Source organism: Vulpes vulpes, chromosome 4 (assembly GCF_048418805.1).
Source record: "Vulpes vulpes isolate BD-2025 chromosome 4, VulVul3, whole genome shotgun sequence".
In the NCBI taxonomy this organism is placed as follows: domain Eukaryota; kingdom Metazoa; phylum Chordata; class Mammalia; order Carnivora; family Canidae; genus Vulpes; species Vulpes vulpes.
The window spans coordinates 95214793-95232247 of record NC_132783.1 but is presented as its reverse complement, the minus strand read 5'-3'; the positions used below and the strand labels follow the sequence as shown (position 1 = coordinate 95232247).

Sequence of the window (17455 nt, the reverse complement as noted above, 5' to 3'; positions counted from 1 at the left end):
AATAATAAAATTTTTAAAATGCAAAAAAATAAATTATGGTACATCCATGTGAGAGAATAATGTTTTCAATTTTCAAGTATACTTAATAAATGGGAAAAGATCTAAAAAGATCTAACAAATTATTAAGTGGGAAAAAGAAACAGCTTATACAGAAGAGTCTTCATTTTGTTGAAAAATTTAAAAGAAAAAATATTTTCAAATGCATAGAAATAATGATGATTGCCTCTTGGTGCTGAGATTATAGATAATTTTTCTTCTTTACACTCTTCTGTACTTTCCTAATTTTCCATAGCGAGCACGTGTTACTTTAAAAATCAGAAAGAAGACCACAAAAAGAACAAATAGCTATAATAATCCTTGTTTAAACTGTGAATAAATCATCCTTAATCACAGCATCACTGACCCTTACCTGACCATGACTGGTTGTTGGTTCTTCCTCCAACAAAAGTTTCTCTTTCAAGCTTTTAATTGGGCTTTCTTGGAAATCCTTGGTTTTTGAGTGCCAGACAGATGCCCTAGACTCCTGCCTCTCCTCTTTGTCTTCATCTCCCATATCTTCTGAGATGCCTTCATTTTTTTCACTAGCCTGATCTCCTTGGCCACATTCATTCTGGATCAGAGAAGGAGGTCTAGGTAACACTGGTTCCCCAAACCCTTTTTTTTTAAAGAGCTGCCTCTGAGCCATTTTTAGGCTCTTTTGATAAACCTCCAACTGGCAGAGAATGACCTTGGTATATTGGTTAGGGTCTACTCCAGCAGGGCAGAATGGAATACCCCAGAAGTAGTGCACAGTGCCCCCAACATCCTGGAGACCTCTGGTATCTCCTGGGGTAGGCAGACAGTGCCTAGACATGTCCCCCCTACCCTGGGCAGCTCTGTGAAAAGCACAACCCCTCCCAGTACTTTCCTGTGGCTTCTCACACTGTGTGTGCTTAGCCAAGTGGCCAGTACATCTGTCAAAACATTTAACGTTCTCATTCTCAAACACTGGCTGGCTTGACTGATCCCAGCTTCCTGAGCTGCCAAAGACCGGCTCCTCTTCAGTGTTTTCAGTGTGGTCCCAAGGCTCCTCTCTTTCCTCAGCCTCGTTTCCCTGACTGATATGTGAGCCTTTAAACAGTGATGGAGGTACCAGCTGCCATATGCCTGTAGGTATTTGAGAAAAAGTAGGGCTAAGGACAAACTGTTCTTTATTAAGAGGGCTTGGTAAGTTATCACTTACCAAGAATTACATAATGTGGGTAAAAGGCTCTTCTTTGTGTTTAACCAAATGTTGACTTTTCCTTGGAGATATAAGCATGCTGGATATTAGTTAGATCTCAACTACTTTCAGATTTAACCTCTTTAATACCATCAAAGGGATGTGGGGCATTTCTGTATATCTACTCTCATCATGAGATCCCTGTGATATACTTGATGAGTGGAAGGAGTCAGAACAGGGAGACATGCCTTCAGTGGTCCCAGAGTCTGTTGTTTTCTCTTGGTGGGACTGTGAAGATGGTCCAGTGGCCAGAGGTCGAGATCTGGTAGCAGAAGCATCAGAAGGTCGGCAACTCTGAAACAAGTGATCCCACACCAGACCAGGTTTATTATTAAGATAGCTATATATGAAGGGTCACAGGAAGGACAAAACAGGGAGGCCACTGTCCCCTACGAGATTCTCCTTTCCAAAACATAGATGCTCAATTCAATGACTTCCACAATGTGTACCAAATACCTACTATGCGCAAAATGCTATACTAGATCACTATACTAAATCCTTTTCTAATACAGAGACATGAATGACATAAAGGATGGCTCAGGACCTGACACTGGAAAATATCCTTTACATTCAAGATAATTTCAACTACACATATTTTCAAATCACAATTTAACATTATCTGAAAAAATTTTAAACTGCTCATTCTTTTTTCCAAAACCCACCTCTAGTTGCTCATTGCCTTTGCTCCCCACCAGAACAGGGGAGATAAACACCTTATCTTGCTCCCTTTTGGTTGCTTGGGACTTGATAACTCTTTTCAGAAGTTGCCAATTACTATAGCTCTCTTAAACCATGTACTGAAAATCTGTGAGGTGGAAGAAAACTCTTTCATATGAAATTAACAAAACACTTCAAATTGGGTTCACCAGCAATTTGACAAGCACTTTAAAAATTATTATGGGAAATATCTGTTAGTTGAAAACCCTACAAATTACTACAGCTAGTTCCTAATGCAATTGTAATATTGCAGAAGTAAAAAAATATATATATTGCTAATCAATCCTCACAAACTTTTTCAACATAGCATATTTACATTTAGGCTTTCTGCAATGGCCTTCCTCAAGAGTTCCTCTTCTTCCTCCTCCTGGCTGTTCATCTCCCTAGCTTCCTGCTCACTCATTTTGAGAGCCAGAGCAAACTGTTCCTCTTCTGTCATTTCTGTAAGAGGATAAGAAAAAGAGAGGAGAGGAACACCACAACCATTGAATATGCATAGAAGCAAGAAACAAATTATTAAACTTTTCAAGTGAAAACACTACAGACCATTTAGTACAATTTTATAATCTTATAAATGAGGAAAGACCCAAAAGGTAAGGTGTTGGCCAAGATAAGTAACCGTTCTTTCTGTAAGTATCTTGGGTTAACTAGATTATAAACTCCCATAAAGGCAGAGTTTTTGCCTGTTTTGTTCACTGCTGTATATCCAGTGTATAAAAGAGTGCCTGGCACCTGACAGATACTCAATAAATACTTGATGATAAATGAATAAAGGAATTGCCTCCCATTCCAGGGCTTTTTGCTACATATCACATCCCTTTGTACTCAACACTTAACCAGAAGAATTTTACTCTTCAGAATCCTTTGATTTGCCCAGCAGAAAAGAACATCCCTAGTGTCCCGAATGTGATTTCCAAACAAACACTATTTCTCATTAAAAGCAACTGGGGGGCAGCCCCGGTGGCCCAGTGGTTTAGCGCCGCCTTCGGCCCAGGGTGTGATCCTGGAGACCTGGGATCAAGTCCCACGTCGGGTTCCCTGCATGGAGCCTGCTTCTCCCTCTGCCTGTGTCTCTGCCTCTCTGTGTCTGTCATAAATGAATAAAAATATCTTTAAAAAAAAAAAAAAAAGCAACTGGGGTACCTTGGAGAAAGGTATCATGGCTGATACAAAAGTACAACAGCTGATTCCAAGTCTGAAGCATGAAATAAATGTAGAAGATGAGCCAGAATATCTGTTGTGAGTAAAGTATCTATCAGACACTACTAGTCGTATCAAAAGAACTTAGCAGCCAACCTTAAAAAGTTCTAACCAACCAAAAATTGAGCAAACTGGAATATCAATAATAATAATAAATGCAATGTATTAAGACATCAAATATGCTTAAATCTATGAATTCAAAAGGGCACTTAAAATAAACCACCGTTGTGGGGTGCCTGGTGGGCTCAGTTGGTGGAATATGCAACTCTTAATCTTGGGGTTGTGACTTCAAGCCCCACATTGTGTGTAGAGATTACTTAAAAATAAAATCTTCAAAACAAAAAAAAAAAATACAACTAACTGGTCACTGTTTAAGAATGCTAGTGGATCAACTATTTTGTTTTTTGTTTTTTCAAGTTTTTTTTTAATTTAAATTTTAGGTAATTAACATACAGTGCAATATTAGTTTCTGGAGAATTCAGCAATTGATCATTTACATACAACACCCAGTGCTTATCATAACAAGTACCCTCCATAATATCCATCACCCATCCAGCTCAACCCCTACCCACTTTCCTCCATCAACCTTCAGTTTGTTCTCTATTGTTGAGTCTCTTAGGGCTTTTTTCCCTTCTCTCCTTTTTTTCTTTTCCCCGTTTCCACATGTTCATTTGTTTCCTTTCTTAAATTCCACATATGAGTGAAATCATATGGTATTTGGTGGATGAACAGGTAAATAAAAAAGAATCAAGCTTGTATCCCACTCTTCCAATACAAGCTTACATTACAGGGTAACCAAATAGGTGAAGAGAAGTTTCTCTTTAAAGAATTATTCCAGGACAGCCCGGGTGGCTCAGTGGTTTAGTGCCGCCTTCGGCCCAGGACCTGATCCTGGAGACCCAGGATTGAGTCCCGCGTCAGGCTCCTTGCATGGAGCCTGCTTCTCCCTCTGCCTGTGTCTCTGCCTCTCTCGCTCTCTGTCTCTCATGAATAAATAAAATCTTAAAAAAAAAAAAAGTTCAAAACTTATAAAAAAAAAATAAAGAATTATTCCAACTAATAAATGTAAAACAAATGACAGAATTAGAATATCACCATTTTGTGTAACACTTATGGAGAGATTTTGATATCTAACAAACTACACATGTGATCCAGCATTCCCAATCCTATCAATTCATTCTAGTGTTATACTTCCAATTAAAAAAAATGTAAATATGCATTACATCTTTCATTGCAACACTGTTTAAATTTGCAAAACACTGGAATCTACTTAATGACTAACATAGGACACTTCCTGAATAAACTCTGATATGCATACATATAATTAAAAAAAAAAAAAGAAACTATCTATGGACCAGGAATAGAACAACTTCAAAGAAATAATGTTAAGTAGAAAAAAGTATACAAGAGTTATATACAGTATGCTACTTTTTTGTGTATTAAAGAAGAAAATATTTTATATACCTGTTTATGTTTGTAGAGCGACACAAGGATAAATTAGAATCTAATCCAAAGTGGTTACATACAGATGGGTTGAGAACAAGGTAGAAAGGCTAAGGGAAAGAGTGACATTTTTTTAACTATATCTTTTTGTATCTCTTTGACTTATACAACTGAGTAAACATTAAATTTTTTAAAAGATTTTATTTATGAGAGACACACGTGGGGGGGAGGGGGTGCGGGCAGAGACACAGACAGGGAGAAGCAGGCTCCCCATGGGGAGCCCGATATGGGACTTGATCCCAGGATACAGGACCACGACCTAAGCCAAAGGCAGACACTCAACCACTGAGCCCCAGCCAGGTGCCCTAAACATTTTTTTAATTAGCAATAATCACGCCTCGGATAAACCTCATTGGCTGCAATAATGCCACTGCACAAAGCTTAAATATTTTTTTAAAGTAAAATAAAATCGTTAAGAATGGAGGATCCTAAAAAACTGAATCCCAAATATAAAAAAAGGACTCTACTATATATGAAGTGACCTTAATGAGAATGAAAACATGGGGATCCCTGGGTGGCGCAGTGGTTTGGCGCCTGCCTTTGGCCCAGGGCGCGATCCTGGAGACCCGGGATCGAATCCCACATCAGGCTCCCGGTGCACGGAGCCTGCTTCTCCCTCCGCCTGTGTCTCTGCCTCTCTCTCTCTCTCTCTCTCTCTCTCTCTCTGTGACTATCATAAATTAAAAAAAAAAAAAAAAGAAAAGAGAATGAAAACATCAAAATCTATGGGATGTAACTGACACAGTTATTTCAGAAAAATGTACAGGTTTTCATGATCATATTAGAAAAGAAAAAAGTTCAGGGGTCATCTGGGTAGCTCAGTCAGTTGAGCAGCCAACTCTTGATTTCAGCTCAGGTCATGATCTCAGGGCCTGGGACTGAGCTTTACATTGAGCTTGAGCTTGGCATGCAGTCTGCTTAAGATTCTCTCCCTCTCCCTCTCTTCTTCCCCTGCTCTAACAAATAAATCTTAAAAAAAAAAAAAAAAGTTTAAAATGATGCAAGCTTCACACTTAAAGAAGCTAGAAAATGAAGAGTGAAATTAACCCAAAGCAAAGAGAAATAAATATGAAGAACGGAAATCAACAAAAAGATGCCATATAAAAGAAAAAAATTAAAGAACAGAAATCAACAAAAAGAAGATGCCATATAAAAGAAAAAAATTAAAGAAGCAAAAAAATTGGTTCTATGAAAAAAATAAAATTTATAAAAATCTAACTAGATTAGGAAAAAAGAGAAAACACAAATTAACAATATCATGAATAACACAAGGGACATATACTACAGATTTTACAGTCACAAAAAGAATAATAAGGGAATACTGTGGACAATTATATATCAACAAATCTGACAACTTGGATCATGCATTCTCAAAAGGGATGACCTCATCTCCAAATGGACAAAAATTGGTTCTTGGAGGTCAGAAAATCATAACTCTCTTTATGTATAAAAGAAAGATACACAAGGGTGCCTGGGTGGCTTAGTTGGTTGTGTTTGAGTCTGGATTTCAGTTCAGGTCTCAATCTCAGAGTCATGAGCTCAAGCCCCCCGCACAGGGCTCCACACTGAGAATGGAGTCTACTTAAAAAAACAACAACAACAAAACAAAACACACACAGATACACAATCAGTACATAAATGGGATCTACAGCATTATCTGTGGTATTAAAATTTCATGGGCACAGGTGGTTAGGAAAAAAATGTCTCAAAAGGATACTTTGAGGAACAACAAAAAGTTTGAAACATTGATTTTATTGAAACAAAATTATTGAAACTACACTAATTATGAAAAATGACACAAGAAGAAACACAAAGTCTGAATAGTCTTATCTCTATTAAGGAAATTGAATTTGTTATTATAAAACTTTTCCTTAAAGAAAATCCCAAAACTATCTGACATTCATCACTGGTGAATTCTATCAAACAATAAAGAAAAAATTAATACTAAACTAATTCAGAAAATAAGACATCAATTCTACCCAAATTGATTTATAGAATCAACACAATCCCAATCAAAATCTCAACAAGCTTGTTTAATGAAATGTAACAGAAAAATCAGAAATAGATCCATAATGGATTTTCAACAAGGACAAGCTTTTCAACAAATAGTGCTACAACTAGATATCCATGAAAAAAATTATCTTCAACCCTTATCTCATACTATACATAGAAACTAACTCAAAATGAATCACACATCTAAATATAAAAGCTAAAACTGGGCAGCCAAGTGGCTCAGCGGTTTAGCACCACCTTCAGCCCAAGGTGTGATCCTGGAGACCTGGGATCAAATCCCACGTTGGGCTCCCTGCATGGAGCCTGCTTCTCCCTCTGCCTGGCTCTGCCTCTCTCTGTGTCTCTCATGAACAAATAAATAAAATCTTAAAAAAAAAAAAAAAAAAAAAGCTAAAACTATAAAAATTCTAGAATAAAACATAAGTGAAAATCTTTATAATCTTAAGGTAGTCCAAGATTTCTTGGACAAGACCTAGAAAGAAAAAAAACATAAAACAAACAAAAAGAAATGGACCTCATCAAAATTTAAATCTTAAGAAAATAAAAAGGTAAGCCACAAAATGGGGGCACATATTTACAATATACATACGTACATATATATAATCTGACAAAAGACTAATATCCAAAATTGATAAAGAATTCCTACAAGTTAATAAGAAAACAAGCAATCTAATTTTTAAAATAATGAGCAAGAGATCAAAACAGATCCTTCACAGAAGAAAATACTGGAATGACCAATAAGCACATGAAAAGACCATTAGTCATGAGGAAAATGCAAATTAAAATGAGATAGTAGGGGGACACCTGGGTGACTCAGTGACTGAGCGTCTGCCTTTGGCTCAGGGCAGGATTCCAGGGTCCTGGGATCTAGTCCTGTTTCAGGCTCCCTGTGAGGAGCCTGCTTCTTCCTCTGCCTGTGTCTCTGCCTCTCTCTGTGTGTCTCTCATGAAAAAATAAATAAAATCTTAAAAAAAAAAAATGAGAAAGGACAGGCACCTGGGTGGTTCAGTCAGTTAAGCAGTTAAGCATCTGACTTCAACTCCAGTTGTGATCTCAGGGTTCTAGGATCAAGCCCAGCGTCAGACTCCATGCTCGGTAAGTGGTCTGCTTCTCCCTCTCCCTCTGCACCTCCCCTTGCTCATGTTCTGTCACACTCTCTCTTAAATTAATAATTTTTTTCAAACAATAAAATGAGATAGTACTACACACCATTAAAATAGCTAAAGTGAAATAGACATTCCTATCGAAGTCACTAAATCATAAAAAAAATTGATTACATCTTTTATGTTCAATTTAAGAGAACCAAGAACCATATAATGCAAAAGACATAAATCTGAGTTCTTTTTAATTCTCTGCTTCTCAAAACACCCTATTCCCTAAAAGTTCTGGAGAGATGAAGCTTTGCTACATTAACTGACATTCTCCAGACTCTCCCCTCTTGCTCCACCATTAGAACAAAAATTAATGTAGTAACACAATGTGCTTCTGTTTTTCTGACACACAAGTAGGAAGCTCTAGAAGCAGTCTTCCTAGGTTTAAATCTTGATTTTTGCTTCTTTAGTTGTCTAGACTTCAGCAGGTTAATTATCTTGTATAGCTGGATAATAGTGGTGGTCTTTGATAATCTCCCTCTCCCTTTTTACTTTGCTTCTTTTAATCTGCTATGAACACACATGTAGATTAATTATACTCTTCACTTTAGGGATTCTCATGTAAATACCATGATTCTATAATACTTGTTTTGGGTCACACATATATAAACTTGAGGTAAAAATATTTACAGCTGTTAAGAGGATTAATTTAATACATGTAAGAGAGAATAGTGCTTGGCACATACAAATATCCAAAATTATTAATTACTATTAATTAATAATTAAATTACATATTGTCATTATGTATTATTTAAAGAAATCCAAAATGTCAATTCAGATTCTTTTTATGTATATATTACTCATAGCATATAATCATATAACTTGACAAAGCCACCATTACATATTTAATTTAAACCATAATCAGAATTAGTTACTGTCATTCACTATTATTGTCTCTTATTTTCATATATCAGCCATGATCGGAGACTAAATTCCAAAACACATCACTGTTGATTAAGATTCATTTTACTTGATCTCTCTACTATATAAGAACCCAACCATTAGTAGAAAAGGAAAAAGAGCTTTTCCCCAGATCATGCACCTTAAAAGAAAATATCAGCAAGTGTCAACCTTAGAATCTTCAACTGAATTGACCTGCTCAGCTTATTAAATGATTCTGCTGAGCTAAACACACAGTAGCACACAATTTGTGAGACTGATTATGCTGATCATAATTTATGACGATTAACATCTCCCAGCATTCAGGTTAGCTTCCCACTGAGATGTATAAACAGGCTGTTAACAAATTAGATCACAAAATTAGATCATACCCACCAAGAGAATCCATATAATCTGGGGGTATTTGAAATGGCCGAAAGGGAACGTTTCATAAAACAAAAAAACAAACAAGATAAATTATTTTCCCATCCAAATCTTTTCCTAAGAACTTGCTTTTCCAAATCAGATAGAACTCTGCAAATGCAGTAAAGCTAATATATCTGTATGTTGCCAGTTACAGTATAAATTTGTAAAACATATTTGAAAGGCACCATGTCATAACCCTTATATATGTGCATTCTCAAAGTGATACCACTTTTGGGAATTAACCCTAGGCAGTCACTGAAGAGCAATGTTATACACAAAAAGATGTCCACTATACTATCATCTAAAGGAACCCTGACTTAAATGCCTTTAAAAAAAAAACAAAACAAAACAAAAAAGGCAATGGTTAAGTAAATTATAGCATGTTAACTCAAGAAACTCAGATGTTGTTATCAAAATGCTAATCACAAAAACATAAAAATGATAAACTGAATAATGCCCAAATGAAAACATAATGGGGACGATACAACCAATTTCTGGTTCTACAACTTGGAAGTTGCCACTCTGTCCTAACGAGAAGTAAAAAGCTGAAGAGACTAAAAAAAATCAACAACTCTTTTTCAATCCACAAAAAAGGGAGGATACAGAGCAAACTACTGCACCAAGACAAAGAGATCAACAGGGGAATACAAGGAGTAATGGTGTATCAGAGCAGAGATTCAAAAGCAGAAGCTGCCACTGTCAGGGTAAAAAAACAATAAACTGACAAATTAGTGGAGGCTCAGTGCATATAAGTCTGAGCATTAAAAACTCCACAGAAACTCAGTAACAGCAAACCCCCACATTTTTGTTAAGTTTTCTCTTCAAGAGCACAACTAGGTTCTCACAATAAATATAGAAGAAATTTCCACTTGACTACCACAGAGGGAGGGAAAAGGAACTTTTTTGAAATATGCCAAAACACTTGGTTCTTTTTAAGAAGGTATGCCCTAGGTCAAAATAGGTCATCAAAGCCTACACTGACAGGGTATTATCAGTACTGAACTGATCTGAAAAAGGGGACATACCAAATTCCAAACTTCTCTAGCCACCCTGTCCCACATAGAGGAAGAGCAGGGGGCATTAAAAAGGGGGGGAGGGGCACTGAGAAACACTTGTGAAGTTCACATCCATAGACACAGACACTGAATGACTGACACCTAACAATAGAACTGCAAAATACATTCCCTACTCTCATCCTTACCAACATATTAATTACCAAAAACCTATTTATAACAGTTTCTTTCTATGTACATCATGTCCAACTCTCAAGCAAAAATTAACAAGGCATTCTAAAAGGGGAAAAAAAAAAAAACAACCCACAAAAGAGGGGTTTTGTCTTGGTTTTGTCTTTGAAGAGACAAAGTAAGCATCAGAACCAGACATGGCAGAGATATTGGAATTATCAGACTAGAAATTTAAAACAACTACGATTAGAGGTGCCTGGGTGGCTTAGTCAGTTAAGTGTCCAACTCTTGATTTCAGCTCAGGTCATGGTCTCAGGGTTGTGAGCTCAAGCCCTATGTAGAGGCTTTGTGCTAGGCATGGAGTTTGCTTGAGATTCTTTCTCTCCCTTTTCCTCTGTCTTTCCCGCCCACCCTCTCTAGAAAGAAAAAAAACTAATTTAAATTTTTAAAATAATTTATTTTAAATAAATAAATAAAACAACTATGATTAATATGCTAAGGGCTCTCATGGATAAAGTAGAGAACATGCATGAACAGATGGACAATACAAATAGAGATGGGAATCCGAAAGAACCAAGAAATGCTAGAGATCAAAAACACTAAAACAAAATTGAAGAATGCCTTTGTTGGGCTTATTAGTAAACTAGACACAACTGAGTATATATCAAAGAAACCTCTAAAACTAAAAAGAAAACAGAGACTGAAAAGAATAAAACAGAATATCCAAGAACTATGCGACAATCACAAAAGGAGTAACAAACACATAATACAACTACCTACCATAAAGAAAAAAGGAGAAAAAGAAACATGCAAAACAGTAAAGGACTCAAACTCTTCCCAAATTAATGTCAGGTACCAAAACACAGGTCCAGAAAGCTCAACAAAAAAACGAAAACCCACCTTACACTTAAGACATACCATTTTCAAACTACAGAAAATCTAAGATAAAGGAAAAATCCTAAAAGAAGTGATGGGGGTGGGGATACCTTAACTATACAGAAATAAAGATAAGAATTACATCTGACTTCTCAAAAACGATGCAAGCAAAAAGAGAGTGAAATACTTAGTATTGAAAGAAAAAAATCTACCAATACAGAATTCTTTACCCTGTGAATTATTCTTCAAAATTGAAGGAGAAATAGACTTTCTTAAACAAAAACTGAGGCAATTTGTTGCCAATAGACCTGCTTTGCAAGAAATGTTGAAAGAAGTTCCTTAGACACAGGTCAGAAACTCAGATATACATAAATAAAGGAAGAATATTAAAGAAGGAATACTTAAGGGATGTGTTGAGTCTCCCATTGGGCTTCCCTTCAGGAAGCCTCCTTCTCCCTCTGCCTGTGTCTCTGCCTCTCTCTCTGGGTCTCTCATGAACACATACATACATACATACATACATACATACATACATAAATGGAATATTTTTAAAAATAAAAAAGAAGGAATACACGAAGGTAGAATAAAAACTTATTTTTCTTATTTTTTGAAGATTTTATTTATTCATTCATGAGAGACACACAGAGAGAGGCAGAGACACAGGCAGAAGAAGAAGCAGGCTGGCTCCCTGCAGGGAACCCTATGCGGACTCGACTGGGATCACGACCTGAGCTGAAGGCAGATGGTCAACCACTGAGCCACCCAGGCATCCCTATTTTTCTTATTCTTAATCTAACAGAAAACTGTTCAAAAAACTAATACTAACAATGTATCTGTTTGTGTATGTTTGTGTATCTTATTTTTATACAGGTGTCTGCATTTGTGAAATGACAACAATGATGCAAGAAATGAGAGAAATTAGCATTATTTTCTTATTATAAAGTACACATAATACTTATGAATTACAGTGCTATTTGAGAATGGATTTGGATTAGTTGTAAATGTATATTGCAAACTCTAGGGCAATCGCTAAAAATTGTAAAAAAAAAAAGAATTCTAACTGAAATAAATATTAAAAAAAGAATGTAATCACATAAGATACTCAGTTAAAACCATAAAAGGCAGGGGAGGGGCACCTGGGTGGCTCAGCAATTGGTCATCTGCCTTTGGCTTGGGGCATGATCCCAGGGTCTGAGATCAAGTCTCACATCAGGCTCCTTGTGGGGAGCCTGCTTCTCCCTCTGCCTGTGTCTCTGCCTCTCTCTGTGTGTCATGAATAAATAAAATCTTTAAAAATAAACAAATATAAAGGCAACTACAGATTTAAAAAGATGGTACAGTATAGGGAATATAGTCAATAATAATGTTGTATAGTAACAGATGGTGACCACCTTTATTGTGGTAAGCACTGAGTAATGTAAAGAATTGTTGAACAATTAGGAAGAGAGGCGATTCCCACCTCTCCTCTTCCCTCCTCTCCTCTGCCCCAACCTTGGGTGTAAGCGACAGGAAGAAATAATAATAATTTAAGATTCACACACACAAAAAAATTGTTGAACAAAAAAGAATTGCTGGATCAATATGCTGTACACTTAAAACTAACAGAACATTGTATGTTAATTATACTTCAATAAACAAAACAATAAAATGAAGGATAAAAATCATCATCTTAAAAGAAAATGCACCTGACAAAATTCAACATCATTCATGATAAAAACTCACAACAAAGTAGATTTAGAGGGCAAATACCTCAACATAATAAAGACCATGAGGCACCTGGGTGGCTCAGTTAGTTAAGCATCCAACTCCTGATTTTGGCTCAGGTCATGATATCAGGGCCTGGGATCCAGCCCCACATCAGGTTCTGCATTCAGCAAGGCGTATGCCTGAGATTCTCTCACCCTCCCCCCACTTGCATGCTCCCTCTAAATAAATCTTTTAAAAAGCATAATGAAGGCTCAGGTGATGAACCCAGTGTCCGAGGATCAAGCCCCACTTCTGGCTTCCCACTCAGTGAGGAGCCTGTTTTCTCCCTCCCTCTCAGCCTGCCCCTCTCCCTGCCCTCTCTCAAATAAATAAAATCTTTTTTTTTTTAAAAAGTAAATGGACAAATATATCACAAACACTAATCAAAAGAAAGATGGAGAGGGGCACCTGGGTGACTCAGACAGTTAAGCATCCTACTCTTAATTTTGGCTCAGGTCATCATCTCGAGGTCATGGGACAGAGCCCTTAGATGGTTCTAAGCAGGGAGTCCACTTGAGATTCTCTATCTTCATCTGATCCTTCTGCAATCATGCACAGAACACACACACTCTCTCAAAAACAAATATATCTTTAAAAAACAGAAAAAAAAAAGGGGACACCTGGGTGGCTCAGTGGTTGAACATCTGCTTTTGGCTGGGGGTGTGATTCTGGTTCCAGGGATCAAGTTCCGCATTGGGCTCCCTGCAGGGAGCCTGCTTCTCCCTCTGCCTATGTCTCCGCGTCTCTCTCTGTGTCTTTCATGAATAAATAAATAAAAACTTTTTTAAAATAATAATAAATAAATAATAAAAAAAGAAAGAGTAGGAGTAACTACATTAATTTCAGAAAGAGCCAACTTCAGAGCAAGGAAAGTTAACAGGTATTACATGATAATAAAGAGGTCAATTTTCTTTTTTTTTAAGATTTTATTTATCCATTCATGAGAGACACAGAGAGAGAGAGAGAGAGAGAGAGAGAGGCAGAGGGAGAAGCAGGCTCCATGCAGGGAGCCCGATGTGGGACTCGATCCCAAGTTTCCAGGATCTGGCCCTGGGCCAAAGGCGGCGCTAAACCGCTGAGTCAACTGGGCTGCCCAAGAGGTCAATTTTCCAAGAAGACATAGCAATCCTTAACATGTAAGTGCCATTATGTAAAGCAAAAACTTAAAAAGCTACAAGGAGAAATACATGAATCCACTATCATATTTTAAAACTTCAACATCTCTATCAGAAATGGACTGATCCAGCAGGCAGAAAAGCAGTAAGGGTATAACTGGACTTAACATCAATCAAATGGATGTAACTGACATCCATAGGTTATTCCAACCAATACCAAACTCACATAAAACATTGTGGTCTGTCACCAAATGTGGTCTGTCAAGACACATAAAACACACCTTAACAAATTTAAATAAAAATTAGGCAATGTCTACTCTCATACTACAATTAAATTAATCTAGAAATCAGTAACAAAAAGGTAACGAGAAAATCCAAAAACTCATGGAGATTAAACAACATACTTCTAGATAACACATGGATCCAAGAAATTGCAAGTGGAAAAAATAAAAACACAGCTTATCAAAATTTGTGGGATTCAGCAAAAGCAGTGCTGAAAGGGAACTTTCTAGCCCTGAATAGACGTATTAAGTAGAAGAAAGACCTTCACCAAAAAGATATACAGATAGCAAATAAGCTTATGAAAAGATGTTACACATCGTATATCATCAGGGAAATGCAACTTAAAACAACAATGAGATATTATATACATCTAATAGAAATACCAGTGGTTGTAAGAGATTAGCAAGGGGATGGATGAATAGGGAGGGCACAAAAAATTTTTAGGACAGTGAAAATGTATGATACCATAATGATGGATACATGTCATTATGTATTTGTTAAAACCCACAGAATGGATAACACCAAATGTGAACCTCAATATAAACTATGGACTTAGGGTGATTATGTCACTGAATGTTCATCGACTATAACAAATGTTCCACTCTGCCAGAAGCAGCTCTACACGTATGAGGTAAGGGGGTAAACGGAAAATCAGTTTCTTCACTCAATTTTGCTCTGAACCGAAAACTAGAAAACTAAAGTCTTAATAAAACAAAATTGGGAATTTTCAAAGGTTAATAAAAGACTACAAATCACAGATACAAAAAGATTATTAAAAATACATGTATTTGGGACGCATGGGTGGCTCAGCAGTTAAGCATCTGCCTTCTGCTCAGGGCGTGATCCCAGTCCAGGAACTAAGTTCCACATAGGGTTCCTTGCGAAGAGCCTACTTCTCCCTCCACCTATGTCTCTGCCTCTCTCTCTCTCATGAATAAATAAAATCTTTAAAAAAATACGTACATATGTGTGTGTGTGTGTGTATATAGGATAAAAATCATGATCATCTTAAAAGAAAATGCACCTGACAAAATTCAACATCATTCATGATAAAAACTCACAACAAAGTAGATTTAGAGAGGAAATACCTCAACATAATAAAGACCATGAGGAGCCTGGGTGGCTCAGTCAGTTAAGCATCCAACCCTTGATTAATTCTTGATACATATATATATGTGTGAGTATATATGTATATATATTCCATTTACCCCACCCAAAAAAAATCCACACCTAAACATTATATTCAAACTGGTAATTAAAAAATATATATATATATTGAAGACAGTCACCAATAAAGACAGGTTACAAACAGAAGAATAAAGTTAGAATTATCATCTTCTCATTAAAAATTCTGCAGCCAGAAGACAATGGAGTGACAGACTGAAAATGCTGAAAGAAAAAACTGTCAAACCAGAACTCTATAATAAGGGAAATATTTTTAAAAAATGAAGAAGATTCAGGACACCTGGGTGGCTCAGTAGTTGAGGATCTGCCTTCAGCTTAGGGCAAAATCCCAGGGTCCTGGGATCGAGTCCCACATCAGGCTCCTTGCAAGGAGCCTCCTTCTCCTTCTGCCTATGTCTCTGCCTCTCTGTGTCTCTCATGATTAAATAAATTAAATCTTTAAAAGAAAAAAAAAAAAGAAGTCCAACTCTCCCTCTTTGCAGATGACATGATACCGTCCGTATAAAGAAAACCCAAAAAACTCCACCCTAAGACTGCTAGAACTCATACAGCAATTCACCAATGTGGCCGGATACAAAATCAATTCACAGAAATCAGTGGCATTTCTATACACAAACAATGAGACTGAAGAAAGAGAAATTAAAGAATCAATCCCATCTACCATTGCACCCAAAAGCATAAGGTACCTTGGAATAAACCTAACCAAAGAGGTAACGGATCTATACCTAAAAAACTACAGAACACTTCTGAAAGAAATTGAGGAAGACACAAAGAGATGGAAAAACATTCCATGCTCATGGATTGGAGGAATACATATTGTGAAAATGTCTATGCTATCCAGGGCAATTTACACATTCAATGCAATCCCTATCAAAATACCATGGACTTTCTTCACAGAGTTGGAACAAATAATCTTAAGATTTGTGTGGAATCAGAAAAGACCCCAAATAGCCAGAGGAATACTGAAAGAGAAAATCAATGCGGGGGGGCATCACAATGCTGGATTTCAAGCTGTATTACAAAGCTGTGATCCTCAAGACAGTGTGGTACTAGCACAAAAAGACACATAGATCAATGGAACAGAATAGAGAATCCAGAAGTGGACCCTCAACATTATGGTCAACCAATATTCAACAAAGCAGGAAAGACTATCCACCGGAAAAAGGACAGTCTCTTCAATAAATGGTGCTGGGAAAACTGGACAGCCACATGTAGAAGAATGAAACTAGACCATTCTCTTACACAATACACAAAGATACATTCAAAATGGATGAAAGATCTAAATGTGAGACAAGAATCCATCAAAAATCCTAGAGGAGAACACAGGCAACACCCTTTTTGAACTTGGCCACAGCAACTTCTTGCAAGATACGTCTATGAAGGCAAGGGAAACAAAAGCAAAAATGAACTGTGGGGACTTAATCAGAATAAAAAGCTTCTGCATAGCAAAGAAACAGTCAACAAAACTAAAAGACAACCTATAGAATGGGAGAAGATATTTGCAAATGACATATTAGATAAAGGGCTAATATCCAAGATCTATAAAGAACTTATTAAACTCAACAGCAAAGAAACAATCCAATCATGAAATGGGCAAAAAACATGAACAGAGATTTCACCAAAGAAGACGTACACATGGCCAACACACACATGAGAAAATGCTCCGCATCCCTTGGCATCAGGGAAATACAAATCAAAACCACAATGAGATACCACCTCATACCAGCGAGAATGGTGAAAATTAACAACACAGGAAGCAACAAATGTTGAAGAATATGGAGAAAGGGGAACCCTCTTGCACTGTTGGTGGAAAAGTGAACTGGTACAGCCACTCTAGAAAACAGTGTGAAGGTTCCTGAAAGAGTTAAAAATGGAGCTACACTACAACCCACAACCCAGCAATTGCACTACTGGGTA

General features: G+C 36.9%; 1 protein-coding gene and 1 pseudogene across 3 annotated transcripts in view; both read right to left on the bottom strand.

Moving 5' to 3' along the window:
• The window catches only part of UIMC1 (ubiquitin interaction motif containing 1), a 125118-nt gene that overhangs the window by 53818 nt on the left and 53845 nt on the right, over positions 1-17455 (bottom strand). For all 3 annotated transcript variants that reach the window (XM_026006495.2, XM_026006500.2, XM_072756532.1), the window contains exons 4-6: positions 2295-2419; positions 1450-1555; positions 410-1146 (exon numbers count right to left, since the gene is read on the bottom strand). In XM_026006495.2, coding sequence (XP_025862280.1) covers positions 410-1146; positions 1450-1555; positions 2295-2419 — 968 coding nt within the window. The remainder of the gene's footprint in view (positions 1-409; positions 1147-1449; positions 1556-2294; positions 2420-17455) is intronic.
• LOC112928893 (U4 spliceosomal RNA) lies at positions 4931-5063 on the bottom strand (annotated as a pseudogene).